The 16,363-nt window shown below is 49.1% G+C and overlaps 7 protein-coding genes across 7 annotated transcripts; 4 read left to right on the top strand and 3 right to left on the bottom strand.

Annotated features, from left to right (window-relative positions):
- Positions 1-593: 593 nt before the first annotated feature.
- Positions 594-1,539, bottom strand: BC939DRAFT_500911 (uncharacterized protein; the record flags this gene model as incomplete). Its single annotated transcript, XM_051560098.1, has 4 exons — positions 594-734; positions 825-925; positions 1,044-1,164; positions 1,303-1,539. The coding sequence occupies 4 exons, from the start codon at positions 1,537-1,539 to the stop codon at positions 594-596; spliced, it is 600 nt and encodes a 199-aa protein (XP_051414866.1).
- A 1,252-nt stretch (positions 1,540-2,791) lies between these two features.
- Positions 2,792-3,752, top strand: BC939DRAFT_444043 (uncharacterized protein). Its single transcript, XM_051554618.1, has one exon. The coding sequence runs from the start codon at positions 2,950-2,952 to the stop codon at positions 3,427-3,429; it is 480 nt and encodes a 159-aa protein (XP_051414865.1). The 5' UTR covers positions 2,792-2,949; the 3' UTR covers positions 3,430-3,752.
- A 143-nt stretch (positions 3,753-3,895) lies between these two features.
- On the top strand, positions 3,896-6,068 carry BC939DRAFT_500910 (uncharacterized protein; the record flags this gene model as incomplete). The annotated part of the gene is made up of 4 exons (XM_051560097.1): positions 3,896-4,545; positions 4,655-4,849; positions 4,944-5,085; positions 5,178-6,068. The coding sequence occupies 4 exons, from the start codon at positions 3,896-3,898 to the stop codon at positions 6,066-6,068; spliced, it is 1,878 nt and encodes a 625-aa protein (XP_051414864.1).
- A 628-nt stretch (positions 6,069-6,696) lies between these two features.
- Positions 6,697-7,080, bottom strand: BC939DRAFT_500909 (uncharacterized protein; the record flags this gene model as incomplete). The annotated part of the gene is made up of 1 exon (XM_051560096.1): positions 6,697-7,080. The coding sequence occupies one exon, from the start codon at positions 7,078-7,080 to the stop codon at positions 6,697-6,699; it is 384 nt and encodes a 127-aa protein (XP_051414863.1).
- Positions 7,081-7,269: 189 nt separating this feature from the next.
- BC939DRAFT_500908 (uncharacterized protein) lies at positions 7,270-10,401 on the top strand (the record flags this gene model as incomplete). The annotated part of the gene is made up of 3 exons (XM_051560095.1): positions 7,270-7,540; positions 7,796-7,878; positions 8,386-10,401. The coding sequence occupies 3 exons, from the start codon at positions 7,270-7,272 to the stop codon at positions 10,399-10,401; spliced, it is 2,370 nt and encodes a 789-aa protein (XP_051414862.1).
- Positions 10,402-12,603: 2,202 nt separating this feature from the next.
- BC939DRAFT_72248 (tRNA-dihydrouridine synthase) lies at positions 12,604-14,328 on the top strand. The gene is made up of 6 exons (XM_051561861.1): positions 12,604-12,929; positions 13,012-13,190; positions 13,276-13,404; positions 13,520-13,631; positions 13,736-13,774; positions 13,887-14,328. Exons 1-6 carry the CDS (start codon positions 12,764-12,766, stop codon positions 14,216-14,218), a joined length of 957 nt encoding a protein of 318 aa, XP_051414861.1. The 5' UTR covers positions 12,604-12,763; the 3' UTR covers positions 14,219-14,328.
- A 209-nt stretch (positions 14,329-14,537) lies between these two features.
- BC939DRAFT_483488 (uncharacterized protein) lies at positions 14,538-15,964 on the bottom strand (the record flags this gene model as incomplete). Its single annotated transcript, XM_051559181.1, has 3 exons — positions 14,538-15,335; positions 15,446-15,660; positions 15,781-15,964. The coding sequence occupies 3 exons, from the start codon at positions 15,962-15,964 to the stop codon at positions 14,538-14,540; spliced, it is 1,197 nt and encodes a 398-aa protein (XP_051414860.1).
- Positions 15,965-16,363: the final 399 nt, after the last annotated feature.

Raw genomic sequence — 16,363 nt, 5'->3', positions numbered from 1 at the left:
AACCGTGAAGTAATTTTTTCTTTATCGACTGTACTTACAGGATTTCTGTCTAGTACATCTCTAGTCTTCGTTTTCCAACTTAGACACACAGTTTACTCTCGACGATGAGTTGAAGTGCGCTGCCCGTAAAGGGAAGCGAAGCACGGGTCTGCCTCCTCTTGGGGGCGTTCCTGTTTGCTTATTGATGATCTTGTCTGGCTCTTTTTTTAAGGGCTATGATGAGGGCGGTCGCACATTCTGAGAGTTTCACTGCCTCCTCTTCTTTCAACCAAAAAAAAAAAAGAAAAAAAAAATGAATCTCAGAATATCAGAATATCAGAATATCAGAACATCAAAACAATAAATGGAATATCTAAATATCAGAACATTAGAATATCAGGATATCAAATGGCAGGAATGCCGAGGCTCCCTGCCTGAGCAAAGTATGATCCATCCTAGCTGGCTTTTCCTTGTCTATCTCGCAAAGAGTGCAATTAACCGTCTGAAGTACAGTCTGCTGTAGCAACAAAATGAAGCAGGCGCATCAGATAATTGTTCCCGTTGCTTACTATATTGCACCCATTTCATGTTGATCTGGTGCTCTAGATGTGAAACTAAATAGGAAGTAACCCTCCTGCCATACTGGATCCGAGTCCAATGGATCTTCCTGTGAATGGTGAGTACGACCTAAAGTACCAGGCTAATGCTTGAATCTCAATTATCGTTCCAATGGCCGTCAAGAAGAAGCTCTTTGCCTAGATATCATTTTCATATAATGGAGCTACTGTCAGTCTCATAGTGTTGCATACGACCATTTGGTTGAATACGGCGAATTCTGATCTTACTATCAGGCTGGCGTAGAGAGTAAAGACCATAGATCCAACATATGCGCCTGTGAATGGTAGTCGCTCTCTTGATGTAAGCGCCTTGAGATGTGCCATAGGTCCTTTCAAAAGGGCGAAACTACATTGTAAAAAAAGTGGAGCCAAGTTAGGACTTGGTTACGAAATATCCCTGTCTAGTGCAATCCTGCATCTCTCACCTTGTCATCAAGAGGATGCTACCCAGCGTAAAGCTCGTTGCAAACTTGCTTGGGCTGAGCACAAGCATGGGCAAGCCAACAAAGAACGCAATCATGAAGCACGCTACACCGCCTGCCACACATAGCGCGAATCCAGCCATGCGCTACACATAGACAAATGTAAAGAGTTAATATAAAAAACAAAGGTCGGCAGTAGAGCGATCCATTTTGTCAACGCACAAGCAAGGAGTTCGTAAGAAATTGTAATTGCCGTATCTTTCAACACTTGGAAGTGCTCATACCTGAAACCACGTCAATCCCAGCCAGTCCTCCTCTTGGGGCTGCCCACCGCTGCCTCCTAGAGAGGCGGGCACATATCCAGCGACCTGACTTCTGACGCCACCGAACCAATCCGAAGCATGGCCAAACGCTCCTCCTGTGGATCCAGACCCTGTAGTGCTGTCCGTGGCGGCAAACCCTCCCTGAGCGCCAAACGAACTGAACGCATTCCTGAAATTGTTTTCTGTTGCGATGGACATTACGAAATGTCGATGATGGCAGTGAGTGACCAGTGCCTTGGTATTCTTGCAGCCTTGTGGTGAGAGAGAAGTGTGGCGCCGGAGGAGAGTGTTATCACGTGTAGGATCAGCGCCTAGGATACGGGAATTCGCATTGAGCAGTAGGGTAGGGAGGGGGGAAGATTTCTAGTGATTAGTTATTTGCAACACCCTTTTGTTAGTGTTTCCGATAATATGGGAACAGCACCTTACGATGGAACTATTCCCTTGGTAGAGCAACTAAATGTACTCTTTATTAGTTTGTTCAGTCAGAGACGCATAACACCTCCTTAGATTCAGTCATAGATGATTACATGTCCTTTGTTGCTGTAGTAGTAGTAAGTACCGTGTACCTGTTGGTGATCAATGAGGCTGTGCTTGCCAGGCGTCGCACCAATCAATAGATACGCGTGTGTCTGTCGACACGTTGGCTACACGTTGTTTACCTGCCACCGTTACCTGCTTTATCCCGCTTCATTTGTTTACATAGATCCGTGAGGACCATGTCCATTCTGTAATTTCTACGCTATGAATACGGCGCCTCCAAAATCCATGGTGACCATCTGGTGTTAGCCTTGTAGTGTTTTGGTCGTTTATTGGCTTCAGAAATGGAGCGTATGGAATTACGTACCCTTGGTCTGGCTGTTACTCATGCGATGTCTAAAAGGCGGACGAGAGAGGAGCGCGGTAAGGAGAGGTGTATGAGAGGGCACGAGACGACCGTATCCTGTTCAGTGTATATCCGGGCTCGGGCGATAGGCGGCTGAGCGTCAAATAGCATATGGAACAAAGCCCTCTCTGGAGTGCTGTTACTCCCCTCGGTAGAGGCCCTTGAGTTTGTTTCAACGATCATGATTGGTCGACCGGGGCAAGGGTCAGGATTAGGGGACATTTTGGGATGGGGTAACCCGGTTATGTAGCCTAGATGGTGTGGTCGAGGGTTAATACCTGCTTTATCTGCCTTGTAAGCATCACAAAGGCAGAATGCATTTCGACGAGAGCTCGCGCCTGAGCATGGGGCATAGACTTAATTGCTTTTTCGCTCCTAATCACAGATGCGCTACGACCAAATGAATACAGGCAGAATAGGGCAGTATAGGACGCTTGCGATATGCAAGTGAAATGAAGCTGTGGTACATGCAGCCATACAAACAAACATTCGTACATTTGTAACGTCGACATGTCTAAGAGCACGTCCCTAGCTCACCTTTGGTCCTATATCCTTTTTCCTCTTCCATCATCTCACGATCTTGACCATTGTCTAGACCCTCCACCTTCTTTGTACAAATACCCTCGGTCCCCCACAATATCCATCTGTTTCATCCTTCTTAAGGCTCCACATACCCTCAACCCCTCTCGCACAAACCAACCATTTGAAACCGCTTTTCCATCATGATATACGACCATCCCAGCGCCTATATTTATGTGAGCCCTCGTCCATCATTCTCTTCGTCATCGACACTACAAGCAAGTCTAAGACGAGAAACACACATCCAATGGACACCAATACCACATGTGGGTGCATCTGAAGGTTCCACCTGGTCACCCTATTTCAAGTCTCCATTGCCAACCACCTCACGGTCGAGCCTTAGTGTGCCTGGAAGGGTCCCTATCTCAAGTCAGTCTATATTTGCTAAATACGTCCGCTGCCCGCCATTGATACATATTGAGGGCCCAAAGCAAGAACGGTCATCTTCGCCATCTTCATCGCCATCCTCGTCCGTCTGCTTCTCTATGGACGAGGATGATGATCGGGCTATGTTGGGTAATTGCGAAAACAGGGCCATCGGTCTTGGAGCCATGGTACAAGAGCCGGCCAGTCCATTACCGTCTTATGCAAGCATCCTCGTTGCAGGTGGAATGGAAGTCTAGACAAACAAGGATGGTGCAAGCATGTTGGTGGTTTTGGCTGCGCCATCGCCTCTGATTCTCATTTATCAGTCATTCTGCACAGCTACTACATGTGCATTTCCACAGCAAAAACAAAAAATAAAAGTGAAAGAACTTGGCGTGGATATGGCGAGGATGCTAACTTTCCCCGATCGACATCGCCCAGCAGATCACATTGTAGTCTCCCAGCCAAAGAGATAGATCCAAAATGTTTTCGTTCCTGAGCCTCTCCTCCTATGCTTCGCCAGTGGCGAATTATATTCGATCGTCTATTTAAGCAGGGTGGTCTCCCCTGTACCGTAGCCTCAAACACCTCTCTCCAGCTTTTATTCTACTGACTTATATCCTTTTAAGACTCAGCAGCATCTCACACCAGCAATACACAAGACACTCCCAAAGCGTTCATTTGAATCCCAAGCTCATGAGAAACCCATTCGTCGGACCAGCAATGTTGGGGATCAGGAACCAGCTCTACTTTGGAACACGCTCGACCATCCTTCGCGTCGTATCTTCTTCCTCGCGACCAACTGTACCCCTTTGTGTGAACCACAACGGCCTCCTTCCGGGATATCTCCCATCAAACACAAGATACTACGCCCAAATGGCGACCAAGAATGTCGTGACCAAAGCAATTCCAGCTACAGCCGCTTCCACCGCAAGGACCTCACTCTCGAATCGATCCCATACATCGCAGCAGGCTATGCCTATTCGGCAAGTCGGAACCCTATCTCTGTCTACTGTTGCAGCAGAGTCCCCTTCCTCTGCCGCACCTGGGACGATAACACCCCTACTGAATGCTAGTTCAACCAGTTTTAAATCAAAGGTCTCAAGGGCAGCACTTGAAACTAGCAGCCGCCCGAAAGGATCCAAATCCGCCTATGTTCTGGTCTCGGCTGGGCTTTCATCCAACATGCGTGCGCCACCGTCACCACCGCATCCAGAATCGTTATTTAATTCTGTTTCTTTTCCTCGGATCTCTCCGCAAGCTTGCGGAGGATCAGAGTCCCTCCCGTTCCTTGACTTTCGGACCAACGGCTCGAGAGAAGTGTTCTATACAAAAAGCGACGAAGAGGCCGATCTCTGGCTAAAATCCAGCAAGTGAGTACTTTAAATGGCGCGCCGTGCGCAGCTGTACCACCTCCTGTGGCCCAGTTTCTAACGATGCACCTTTCTTTGTGTTATGAATGAAAATTATTAAATGGAATAGGACAAAAATGTGGGCACTGGACGCAGAATGGAAACCATTTGCGGGCTACAAGAAGCAGGGTCGGATTTCTCTAATCCAGCTCGGGGACAACAAGCACGTCTACTTATTTCATGTGATCCACATGAAGAAGTTCCCGCAGGAGCTTGCTCGCATTCTAGGCGACGAAAGGGTTCTGAAAGTCGGGATCAATGTCGGGTAAGGCTTATTGTCTACTCACCTAGACCACAATCCAATTCTTTATCCTTTCGCAGTGGACTGATTAAGGATGTATATCATCTGATCACGATAGAAACGACGGAAATAAGATCATGAAGGATTGGGACGTCGGCTGCACAAGCCTAGTAGAGCTGGGGGCACTTTATGTCCAGACCATGGAGGATCTTCCAAATCAGCGAAAGATTCGCAGCATGGACAGCCTTGCAAGAGAACTGGTAAAGTCAACACATCATCCTCACTGACATGCAGCGGAGAAAATACAATGCTGCATCTTCTCAAACCATATTTCTTTCTTTGCTTCTCATAGCTTGGTCATTCGGTGGAAAAGGTTGCACTGACCAGGATGGGAAATTGGGAGAGTAAGAATTTGTCCTCTAGTCAAATGGCCTACGCTGCCAACGACGCTTTTGTCACCTACGAGATTGCGGACAAAATTAAACAGTTGCAGACTAGCCGACCTCAGGCTTATGTAGTGCCTCTCATGACCATCGGTGCGGCGGGCAAGATGGTTGTCACAGTCCGCGGGACGTTACAGGAACGAGAAAATAGCCCCGCCTCACCTATGGATATTGTAGAGACACAGTTACGCTCGACGACGGAAAAGAAGGACAGCGCACCAACCACATATCGGTCCGCAACACCCGATAGTATTCAAAAGACCTCGCAGACGTCCCCTGCAAAACTCGCCAAAGTGGCGCCGGCATCGAAGTGGCGCAGGAAAACTCCAGTGCGGGCAGCGTATCAAGCTGGCGGAGAATCGGCAGTGTCACTTTGGTCATCATCGCCAACTCTAGAAAAAGCGGAGGTGTCCAGCAGCATATCCAGTCCCTCCCCAAAAGCACCCGCTTCCAAAACAATAGACACAAAGAGGGATACTCGGACCAGCACAAGGCTCTCGTCCTTGAACGAAGATACCAACTTTTTCTACCGAAGTAACGTCAAAACAAAACAGGCGATTCACTACGGAAGCAGAAGTGTCGTGACGATTATACCCGCGAAGAAGCTGCAGAAACGATCGTTTTCACATTCCTATTGCATATCCCAGAGCGCTCCTATGGATCGCAACGAAATCCAGGACACGATAGCGGACAGGCAGAGTAGCAGGAAGGCAGGCGATGTTTTCATATCAACCCGGCTTTTACCAGAGTCGCTAGAGGGGAAGGACATTCTCGAGCTGGTCTCTTTTAAGGGGCACTAAGTGTTCGAGGAAGCGGGCCCGTGGATCGATGATGCGTAAATGTATTTTAGGAGACTAGAGAGATACCCTTGGCAACGCCCTGGGTGTTTGTGTCACAGTTGGAGACCAATGCATAAACTTTTTTATTTAGTGTACAGCGGTATCCTTCTGTCTATGTCTCCACAATATGGATTTGTAGACGATATTGCGGGTGTATTTGCCTTCCCGGTTTGGAAGAGTGCCTTGAGATTGATCGGGTTTGTGCACCGGGAAAGCGCGACATAGAGTTGACCATGACCGAACACGGGCTCTGGGAGATAGATGCCGACAGAGTTGAGTGTCTGACCTTGAGTTTTATTGATGGTCATGACGAAAGCAGGCTTAATTGGGAATTGTCGTCTGGTGAACTGGACTGGGCATGAGCCGTCCTCAACAGTGGTTAAGGGGATGCGAGGGAGAAAGACACACTTACCTTTATGTGCGCCAAAGAGGATATCCGTGTGTATGACCTTTCTCCCAAGATGTCTAACAATGAGCCACGTACCATTGCAGAGACCTTGCTTCGCATTCAGGTTACGTATGAGGACGGCAGGCTGTCCTACTTTCAAGCGCAATTTATAGGGTGCTACTCCAGATGGATTAAGTGAGTTCAAGTATTCCACGGCATACCGACCTGAAGTCTCAGCGTCCGTAAGCGAGTCCTGGCCCTTGTATCTCCTGTCCTCTCCATGATGCAGCATGTCCGTATGTTGTTCATCCTCGCAACGTTCCTGTTGCAGGGCGTCAGGATGACGCTGTTCATGAGGAAGTCGGGGTTAAGTGGAGCCGTGTCGATTGTGGGGTAGATCACCTTGATGAGTTGCTTCTCTGGTGAAGCGCGGACAGCCAGGTGGAGAGGGATGAAGATAATTTGAGGAGGTATGTGAATGTAATCGCGCTGGCCTCCAAATGCGACAGCCGGCTCGGTGCCCTCTCCGATCCGAAGTAGGAGGTCGACGGACCACATGTTCTCGAGATTGGCGGCGACGCGCATGTTGGTAGTTAGACGGAGAGTCCCCACATGAGGCTAGATGTCGACGGCGCGCTTAAGGTAGGCTTGCTCGATCTGAGAACGGGATCCTTGAGATCCATATGTGCGCATTGCAGTGGCGGCATGACACCATTGGCCCGGCGTAGTGTCGACCGTTCCTGGTGTGCCTGCTCTTAATCATGTCCTCGGTGAATGGTCTCCAAGCGAGAGACACGATATACGGAGGGGCAAGATCGTCAGCAGGACCGTCAGCAGGATCGTCAGCAGGACCGTCAGCAGGATCGTCAGCAGGACCGTCAGCAGGATCGTCAGCAGAATCGTCAGCAGGACCGTCAGCAGGATCGTCAGCAGAATCGTCAGCAGGACCGTCAGCAGGATTGCCAACAGGAGCATCGGCAGGAGCATCGACGGACGGCACAGCAGGATGGTGGTGGCGAAGGTGGTCGTTATGTGATCGCAAGTGGTTTGTTCCCTTTGCCGCAATCTGAGATAAGAGAGTGGAGGGCGGCGGTTAGAGTCCGGGGTGGGACGAATGTGCGAAGTGTTTGTTCCATTGGGCAGACGGTCATACCTTTCTCGATTGAAACTGCAATCACGGTGCTTGCGGTTTGAATGGCCTCTTTCGCGGCAAGATCCACATCGGCTTTCCTTCTCCGGTGTGATATGGCTATGAGGCAGGAAGGATGAATTTTTTTTTTTTTTTTTTTATTGACGCCAGATCCCCCAGGCGTGCAGGCGTGCCACAGGCTGCATTGTCCAAGCCTCGGCTTGGACTGTCAGCCGGCCGATAGTTACCTAAAGGTATGAGGCAGGAAGGATGAAGCAGATTGCATTTGGGATAGGAGAACACTCACGTGCAGTTGCGTTCGGTGTGTTTGTCTGAACAGCAGATGGAGCAAGTCGTCGTACGCCGAGACCGAGAGGGACCGGGGTCCCCGGGCTCGTAGTGTTGGATCTGACCAAAAGGAACGAAGTCGACGTCGTCGTCAACTTGATCATCCTGAACCGCCCGTCCCTCCTGATTTTCATAGCGGTTGTCGTCCACGTCGTCTTGGTCAAGCCTATGGGAAGAAGCACATTCGCCGTGGTGGAGTGTTTATGATCAGAGATGGGTTGGTGAGTGCATGCGGCGCATTGATTGGAATGCGGGACCTGATGAGTGACACTCACTGGCATATTCGAGAGTTATGGCCTGCACGGCCGCAATGGTTGCCAGGCTGTGTGTTGCGAACGCGAAGGCGCAGGGATGAGAATTTCCTTTTTTTTTTATTGGATTGGTTTCGAATCACATCCCCTTTTTACCCCTAGCCTCTTTCGACCATGGCCACGCCAACTCAGTCAACGTCGATCAACTCGACACCAGCATCATCATCACCAAGAGGCCACGGAGTACGCGACAGGATATTCGCCATCCCCGAACTAGTAGAGCGCGTCGCGCATTTCCTCGACTCTAGGACAATCGTCGCATGCGCTCGTGTCAGCAAGACATGGTATTCCATCTGGTTGCCCATCCTCTGGCATACCATCGACGCAGGTCGGCAGTGGCACGACCCCGCCTTCCTCAACGCCCTCAACCGACACGCCGACCTCATTCGCATCCTTGAATGTTCCCGCTACGACGATATCAGTCTCCTGTTCGCTTCCTCTGCAGCAACGACCACCTCAGGCATTGAGAATACACCAACTTGTCCTAAGAATCTCATTACTCTGGTGCTCCCCAAGACCACACTCGCCAACCAAGCGGACCATGTGCGTCTACTTCGACTCAACCCACAACTACGTGACCTGTCCCTTGCACTTCATGATGACCCGCCATCTCACTATCCAGAATTGATCGAGGCGGTCTGCGATTTACAATTCCTCCGCCGACTCGCCCTCGATGAGATCAAGTCACAAACACTAGAGACCATACTCGGCCGACGGAATCGATCTCTTCAGGAATTGTCTTTCAAGGGCACTCAATTTTTGAGGCACCCCTTTGGGTCAGGAGAAGACTTTGCAGCACCAGCAATTGATCAAGGCGGGGCCAAGGTGAAGGAACCAAAGGAATCGTTCGGTATCCAGTCCCTCCACCTGCATGGTGTCGCCTGTCAACAAGAACTACTCCTCAATCTCGGCAGCCGATTCCCCTTGCTCAGTCGCCTCTCCCTTCGAGGGGCGGCAGAACTGTACTTTGACGATGACTTTGCCGAAAAATTCGCGCGACTGTGTCCACAGATCAGGAGCATCGATATGTCCTTGATCGAGGACACGGACGATGAGTCCATCGCACGATTGATCCGAGCGTTCCCAGGACTGCGTACCTTCCGCGCAGCAGAGACACGGTTCGGAAACATGAGTCTGTGTGCAATGGTCGAGGGATGTCGCGATCTGACGGTCTTGGACATCAGTTCAACATACGGTGCGCAGAGCAGCGGTATTCAAAAACTGCTTGAACGATCCCGGGGGTTGACACAGCTGGATGCATGGAAACTTTCGCTCAATGTCCCTGAGATGATGTCTGAGGCTTATGGAACGAGAGTCTCGGATACAGAAACAGGAGTTGATACAACATATGAGGTGTCTTTTCAACATGCAGGAACGGGATCTGTCTCTGGAACCAAAACACAATCAACGACTCATACAGCATCTGCGGGACGATTGTTAGGCGAGAAGTATAAGGGGGTATGGGCCTGCCGAGGACTAGAGTCATTGGTAGTCGGCATCGACTATTCCGCAGATGAATTGACAGAGCAAGAACGCCTGCTCTACCCACCATCCAAGGCTCGTCAATTTATTTACGATCAAATCTCCCAGTTGGCCAACCTCCGCTACTTGGCTATCGGCGGCGGAATTTTAGGAATCGACGATGACGGAAGCGATGAAGAGGATGAAGGCGATGAAGAAGATGAAATCACAGGAAATGGACAAGGCAGCGGGGGAAATATTGAAACTGACAGCGACGGCTCTAACAGCGACTCTGATGCGGCCGAACCATTCGAGGACGATCACGACGACGAGGACTGGGCCCCATCTTCTAAGGCATCCGTGAAGAAGTTACAGACTATCATGGCTAATCTGGAGGTGAATGATCAAGATAACAATAAGATCTGGATCGATTTCTCGTTACGATCGGGATTGGCGACACTGGCACCACTCAAGGAACTTCGAGTCCTTTCGGTCAGTCAAGGTGTCCATGCCATCGGCGTTCGTGAGATTGAGTGGATGTGCAAGAACTGGCCCAATCTGAAGTCAATTGAGGGGTTGTATGAGAATGAGGCCGAGGAGGCTGTTGCTTGGTTGAAGAAGCATCGACCTGACATTGAACTGGAGAACGATGACTAGCGGCAATGCGGGATAATAAACAAGCAGGACCAAACGTACTTTAATGTTAAAAAAGTGTGGATGGTTTGCGCCATCAATGACCGACCCATTGTGTGACTTGTCGCTTTCAAGCAATTGTAATAAAACTGACTTCTGATGGACATGCCAGGAGAGAGAGGAATTAAAAGAAGTTTTGACTGTTGAGCTCGCAAGCAAGGTTTCAGCTTTATGTACGATTCAGGAACACAGCTTTTTTTTTCTTTTTTTTCTTTGCATCGTTCTCCCGGTTGCACCGCCCATTCAGTAGCCTGATCCAGTCGTCCGGCAACGTAGCTGCCATATTTTTCATTCACGAATCTCATCTAGGCTCCGTTAGAGGGTATTTGCATCGCATGGAGAGATAAATAAAGAATAACCACCTTTAGTTTTCACTTTTTAATATGCTCTATCTACACATGCTACCGAACAGGAGACAGCGGAGGTCATAACCGAATGCAGTATTCCAAGCATTGCTTCGACGTAGGAATCACGGCGATACTCTTCTTAGCGAAGGATTGCATTGCATGCATGAATGTAGGCAATGGTGCAGCAACCGAGGCCTTCTGTATATATATTACATTCCACCATCTTTGTTTTTTCACTATCAACCCTCTTCTACTTTCCGTCATTTTTTCCACAGTATGAACAACGGTGTCACCAGAAATCCCTATGCCAATCCAAAGACAGGAGTTCACGTGCCTTTCAACGTCAACCTAGAGTTGGTCTTTCACCACAGAAACGACGTCAGAGTTCAGCTTGACCGCATGCTCTAGGGCCATAGACCATGGGGCGACAGCAATGAACCCACAACAAAGTTCCACGCACCTCAAAACCAGACTCGCACGCGGTTCAATCCTTGGCGTGGAGACGTTTTGAACGACTTTTTCGTCTATCTCATTGAAGATTAAATACTGCATTCGAAGATCGCTGACGCTCTCCATAACAAAAAACTTCACGATTCCAGATCTGGTCCTGATCACATATCCATCTCGTTCTCATTGCCGGAACAAAATAACACGGTTGAATGTATTTAACTGATTAAGATACAGTTTCATTTTTCTGTTCTCTCTCACCTCGCCTCTCCATTATCATCAGATACCATGTATGGCGACACGAGAAACAAGAGTAAAATCAGGGCTCTAGCGGGGCTACCAAACTTGTCTATATCGAGCCGAGCCTAGACTAGGCATCAACACGGCACTTTATACCCACCTCACCCTAGTTTTCCATGAGAAAGCCAACATCAAGGCCCAACTCGATCTACTGCTCAGCCTTTGCAGGCCATGGGACGGTAATAAAAAGCTCATGCAAGACCAACGCCTCCATTACAGCGACCACACCAAGGGCGGTTCCGTCTCGCTCGTCAGAAAACCTATCCCTCACATTCTCCATCAGAACAAGAACAGGTTTCGAGCGGCTCCCATAATGCACCCAATTTTAAAAAGAGGCGGATTCGTTTTACCAGGAATCAATCGCCAACGTTCTAATTGTTGGATTGGACCGGCGTGAAATCTCTCGCTGTTGACCTTATTCAAGGCAAAATACCATGGCCAAAGATCGCGGACGACTACGTTAACAATTCCAATTCACATTAATTTCGCGTCGCAGGGTGTGTACCGACCTTGCCTCCCTCGTCTACGCGACGGAGTAGTCGTGGGTCAAAGAAATCAGAAACGTGTGGAGAAAAAACCATGGGTGCTGTGCGGTTTCAAACTGTTTGCGCGCCCAAAAAGAATGCAGCATGACAGTGGATAGCAAAACATAAAATAAAAAAATAAAATAAAATACTCCACCCAGCCAGTCAGTGATCTTTTTCTTTGTTGTTTGCATTCTCATCAACTGCAGACCCGCTCTTTTTTTTTTTTGTAACCGTCGCCGAGGGCTATGCTTCGACTGCCTGGACTACAGCAGAGCAAGCACCTGCTCCCTTACTGGTCCGCATCTCTTGTCCGAATGATGAGCTCTACAATTGGTCAGTCTCTGCGCCCTGCCGACATCGTGGCACACCCGCCGCAGCAGGAACAAACAGTCAGCACTTCGCCTCCAACCGCCCATGCAGCACTAACACATGAGATACTATGTGCAGGGGGGCTCTCGACAGCTTCAGGTCGACCTGTCGTACCCAGAAGGATCAAAATGCCCATCGCTGTCGCACCCATGGTTGATGTGACAACATCAGTACGTTCCTACCCCTGGACAATTCTTTAGTTCCATCGCCTTGATGAGCATGAATTGATTCAACTGGATAAAGCTATGCTGACCGTGCAATCCGAATTCCTTATCATGATAGCACTTTCTTCAACTGTGCAGGATTATATCCCCCAACTTCACACTCTACACAGAAATGATCCACTGCAATGCTCTCATTTACAATCCCAAAGACCTATACAACTTTTTCGGCGAACCATGGGAAGGCAAGGTCGTTCAACTGGGAGGTGCGGATCCGGAAGCGATGGCCAAGGCTGCAAAGTTGGTTCAGGATAACGGATACAAGGAACTTAACTTAAACGGTATGTGAGGACAGAACAGCATAAAAGCTCGAGCTCGATCCGATAACTAACAAGTTTTTATTCCGGACTTGTTCCATAATAGTGGGATGCCCAAGTCCTAGAGTGCAGAAGGGGGCCTTTGGCGCTGTGCTCATGAAGACGCCTTCGGTTGTGGTGGATATCATTCAGGAGATGCGCAAGGTTGGAGTAACGATTCCCATCACAGTCAAGTGCAGGATCGGCGTCGACAACCTTGACTCGTATGAATATCTTTATGATTTCGTAAGTCTTACTGCGTACATTGTGCATTGGGTCAACAACTGTGTTTGATTACGTTGCTAAAACAATTATTTGCATGTCTTTGTAGATCAAGTTGGTTTCAACAACTACGCAAGTGAACCACTTTATTGTCCACGCACGAAAATGTTGGCTCAAGGGATTATCACCAAAACAAAATCGAACCGTGCCACCATTAAAATATGAGGTCGTCTATCAGGTACTTCGCCCATTACCATCAATCCAACAGCGACTGCAGGGTTCACTCGCCGTTATTCGACGAATTTATGCTTATCGTACATTTTCTATATTTTGCTCCGCATGGCATCCCATAGCTTGCAAAGGATTTCCCGCATTTAACAATCACCATCAACGGTGGCTTCAACACAACTCAGCATATCAAGGAGCAGTTGGACTTGGTTGACGGAGTTATGATCGGACGTGAATGTAAGTTACTCCATGCGAGCCAGCTATTAATGGACACAAGCATCAGAGGCAGATTATGGGAGCTGATCATTAGAAATCGCTTTTTATTTCTTTCTATGGTTTAGTCATGGACAGGCCAATGTTCTTGGCGAAGGTCGATGCTGGTGAGTGATCCACAAAAATGCCTATGTAGTCCTTCGTGATCAGTCGTCACCCTGACTAATCATTAACCCCCCCCCCTCCCCCTTACCCATTTTTCGTTGCTGTTGTTATCAGCGTATCACAACGTCCCTCCTAAACATATCAAGACGACAGAGGAGATTGTTGATGAGTTCCTGGAATACGTACTGACAGAACATGAGCGCGGAACCCCGCATTCTAACTCGGTCGTCATGGCGCCCTTGAAAATGCTCTACGGCGGTCGACGCGGAAAGGAATATAGGAGACGACTGGCGGCGCTCATCTTACCACGTACGAAGCCCTTGCCGGACATCGTTCGAGATATGAGGCAGATGCTGCAAGAGATGAATTTCGGTAGCGAATTGGGCTCAGAGCCTGAGGTTGAGTCGGACGACGAAGCCGAGGCACAACAATCAGGCTGTGCCTAAATCTCATTTATGACACAACAAATAGACTGTATGTTTACAACATGTAAAGTTGTTATCATGCAAAAACTCATATCAGGAAAAATATAAAATATGCTGGGGGCAACTCCTGCGAGCTGCTTTGCCCGTTTAATAATGATCATTATTTGACAACTCGTCGATTGCAGCCCAAAAACACAGGCAACAGAAATAAAGATGGCATCATAAGCAATCTCTTTGTCACTATCTGACATTCAAACATCCACTCTCCCCGCTGTCCATTACCGAACAAGACCGATCTTCATCACAAAACTCTTCAAAATACATCGCTCTTGGTCTGTACCTACTGCCTCGCCTTCTCACTTTCCAAGCGCTGGTAGAGCATGTAGATCGCCATCTGGTTCGACTCCGGTGTTCCTGTGATAGTGACCAAGCGCTCGTTGTTTCCATTGTTCTGAGGCTCTGCAATCTTGATGTGCGATCCTGACATTTGACGGATCTCATTAATCTTAGAACCGCCTTTGCCGATGACACTGCCGACCATATCATTAGGGATGAAGATCTGCTGAGCAACCGAGCCAGGTCCACCGACACTACTAGCAGAACCGCTTCCTCCATGACCACCATAGCTGCCATGACCGCCACTGCCTCGCGAGGGGGGCATATAGTCCTGTCCGTAACCCATACCGCCATGGGAGGGGTATCCTCCATAGTAAGGTTGCTGGTGATGATGGTGCGAAGACGAGCCGTGGTGTGGAGGGTATCCACCCATGCCTCCTGCGGGTGGACCAGGGTATGCGCCGCGACCCATGGGTCTGTAAGGAATGACATTCACTGTGCGATCACGCTCGCTATGCTCCTGGAGAACAACACCAACATGGTAGACCGCAATATGGATCGCATCGGGAACTCCAGTAATCGTGATCGTGCGCTCCGTCGATGCTGGCAAAATTTCCTCCGAAGCGACCAAACGGGCCCCCGAGGCGTCCTGGATTTCCTTGATCTTGGCGCCACCCTTTCCAATGACAGAACCCATGCGGTGATGGGCGACCAAGAGACGGATTGCGGTCGACTCAGTCTCAGGTGCGGCATCGGGCTCAATGTGCTCCGCAATTATCTTTTGCGCCACCAGTGAATAGGCCTATATGCCCACAATAAAAGCAAGAACATATATTGAAATGAGTATTTTTTTAAATGCAAATAGGTTGAGCATAGCCAAAGAATTTCTTTGTCAAAGCAAAATGTACATGCCTTGGCGACAGTATCCAATGGACCCGAGACAGTCAGGATACGCTCATAGGCGCCAGGGACCATCTCTGAGATGGTAACCTTAGCTCCAGACTGCTCGCGAATCTCGCTCACGTTCTTGCCGGACTTGCCAATGATTACACCTGCATCCTTGGTCGACACAATGGACCTCAAGGCGGTGGTAGGAGGGATGTCACCCTCTGCACCATCCTTCCTGGCTTTGATATTAAAAGAGAAATTGCAATAATGAGCCAGCAGCGAAAAATCACCGGCGAAATATTAACAAACAGTCAAAAATGCTCAGAATCAGCGTTGTGCAACGTGCGTGTGGAACATACAAGCATCATCAGAGTTGCGGCGACGGTGCTGGGGACGCTGAGGAGAAGAAGAGTTGGAGTCGTTCACGGCGGCGCGCTTGTGGCGACGATCCTCCGAGTCGGAGTCGTGATCATCTGAATCATCCGTCGGCAGAGATCTCTTCTTGTCGCGATCCTCCACAGTGTTTTTTTCAGTATCAGACATGATTATTTGTGAAACGTTTTCGTTTTGGGAAGTGAGGTTAGAACGGTTGACAGGCGAGAGGGAGGACGCGCGGATAGGATGGTGGGGCGAGGACTCTGGATGGTAGGTAGATGGAAGATGTGTGCTTGAGGAAGCGGATTTGGAGTGCTAGAATCGGTTTTGTTGAGCCAATGCGGCCAAAGAGAGAAGGGGAAGGGGGAAGCAAGGGTTTGGGCGTAAGCAGTGGGGTCAGCAAGTCAGTGTCAATTGAGCGGCGATGGATAGATAGTTTGATAGATAGATCGGCCGGCCGGTCGGTCCGCCTTGACAGACCAAGCGACCAAGAGTGATGAAAAGTGAGCGTAGAGAAGAAAAGAAAAGAAAAATATGGCAAGGGCCGAGCATGTAGGAGGTGGAGGA

This window comes from Gamsiella multidivaricata (assembly GCF_025024155.1).
Source record: "Gamsiella multidivaricata strain RSA 2152 chromosome Unknown BC939scaffold_15, whole genome shotgun sequence".
Lineage (NCBI taxonomy): Eukaryota > Fungi > Mortierellomycota > Mortierellomycetes > Mortierellales > Mortierellaceae > Gamsiella > Gamsiella multidivaricata.
This window is presented reverse-complemented; position numbering and strand designations above follow the sequence as displayed.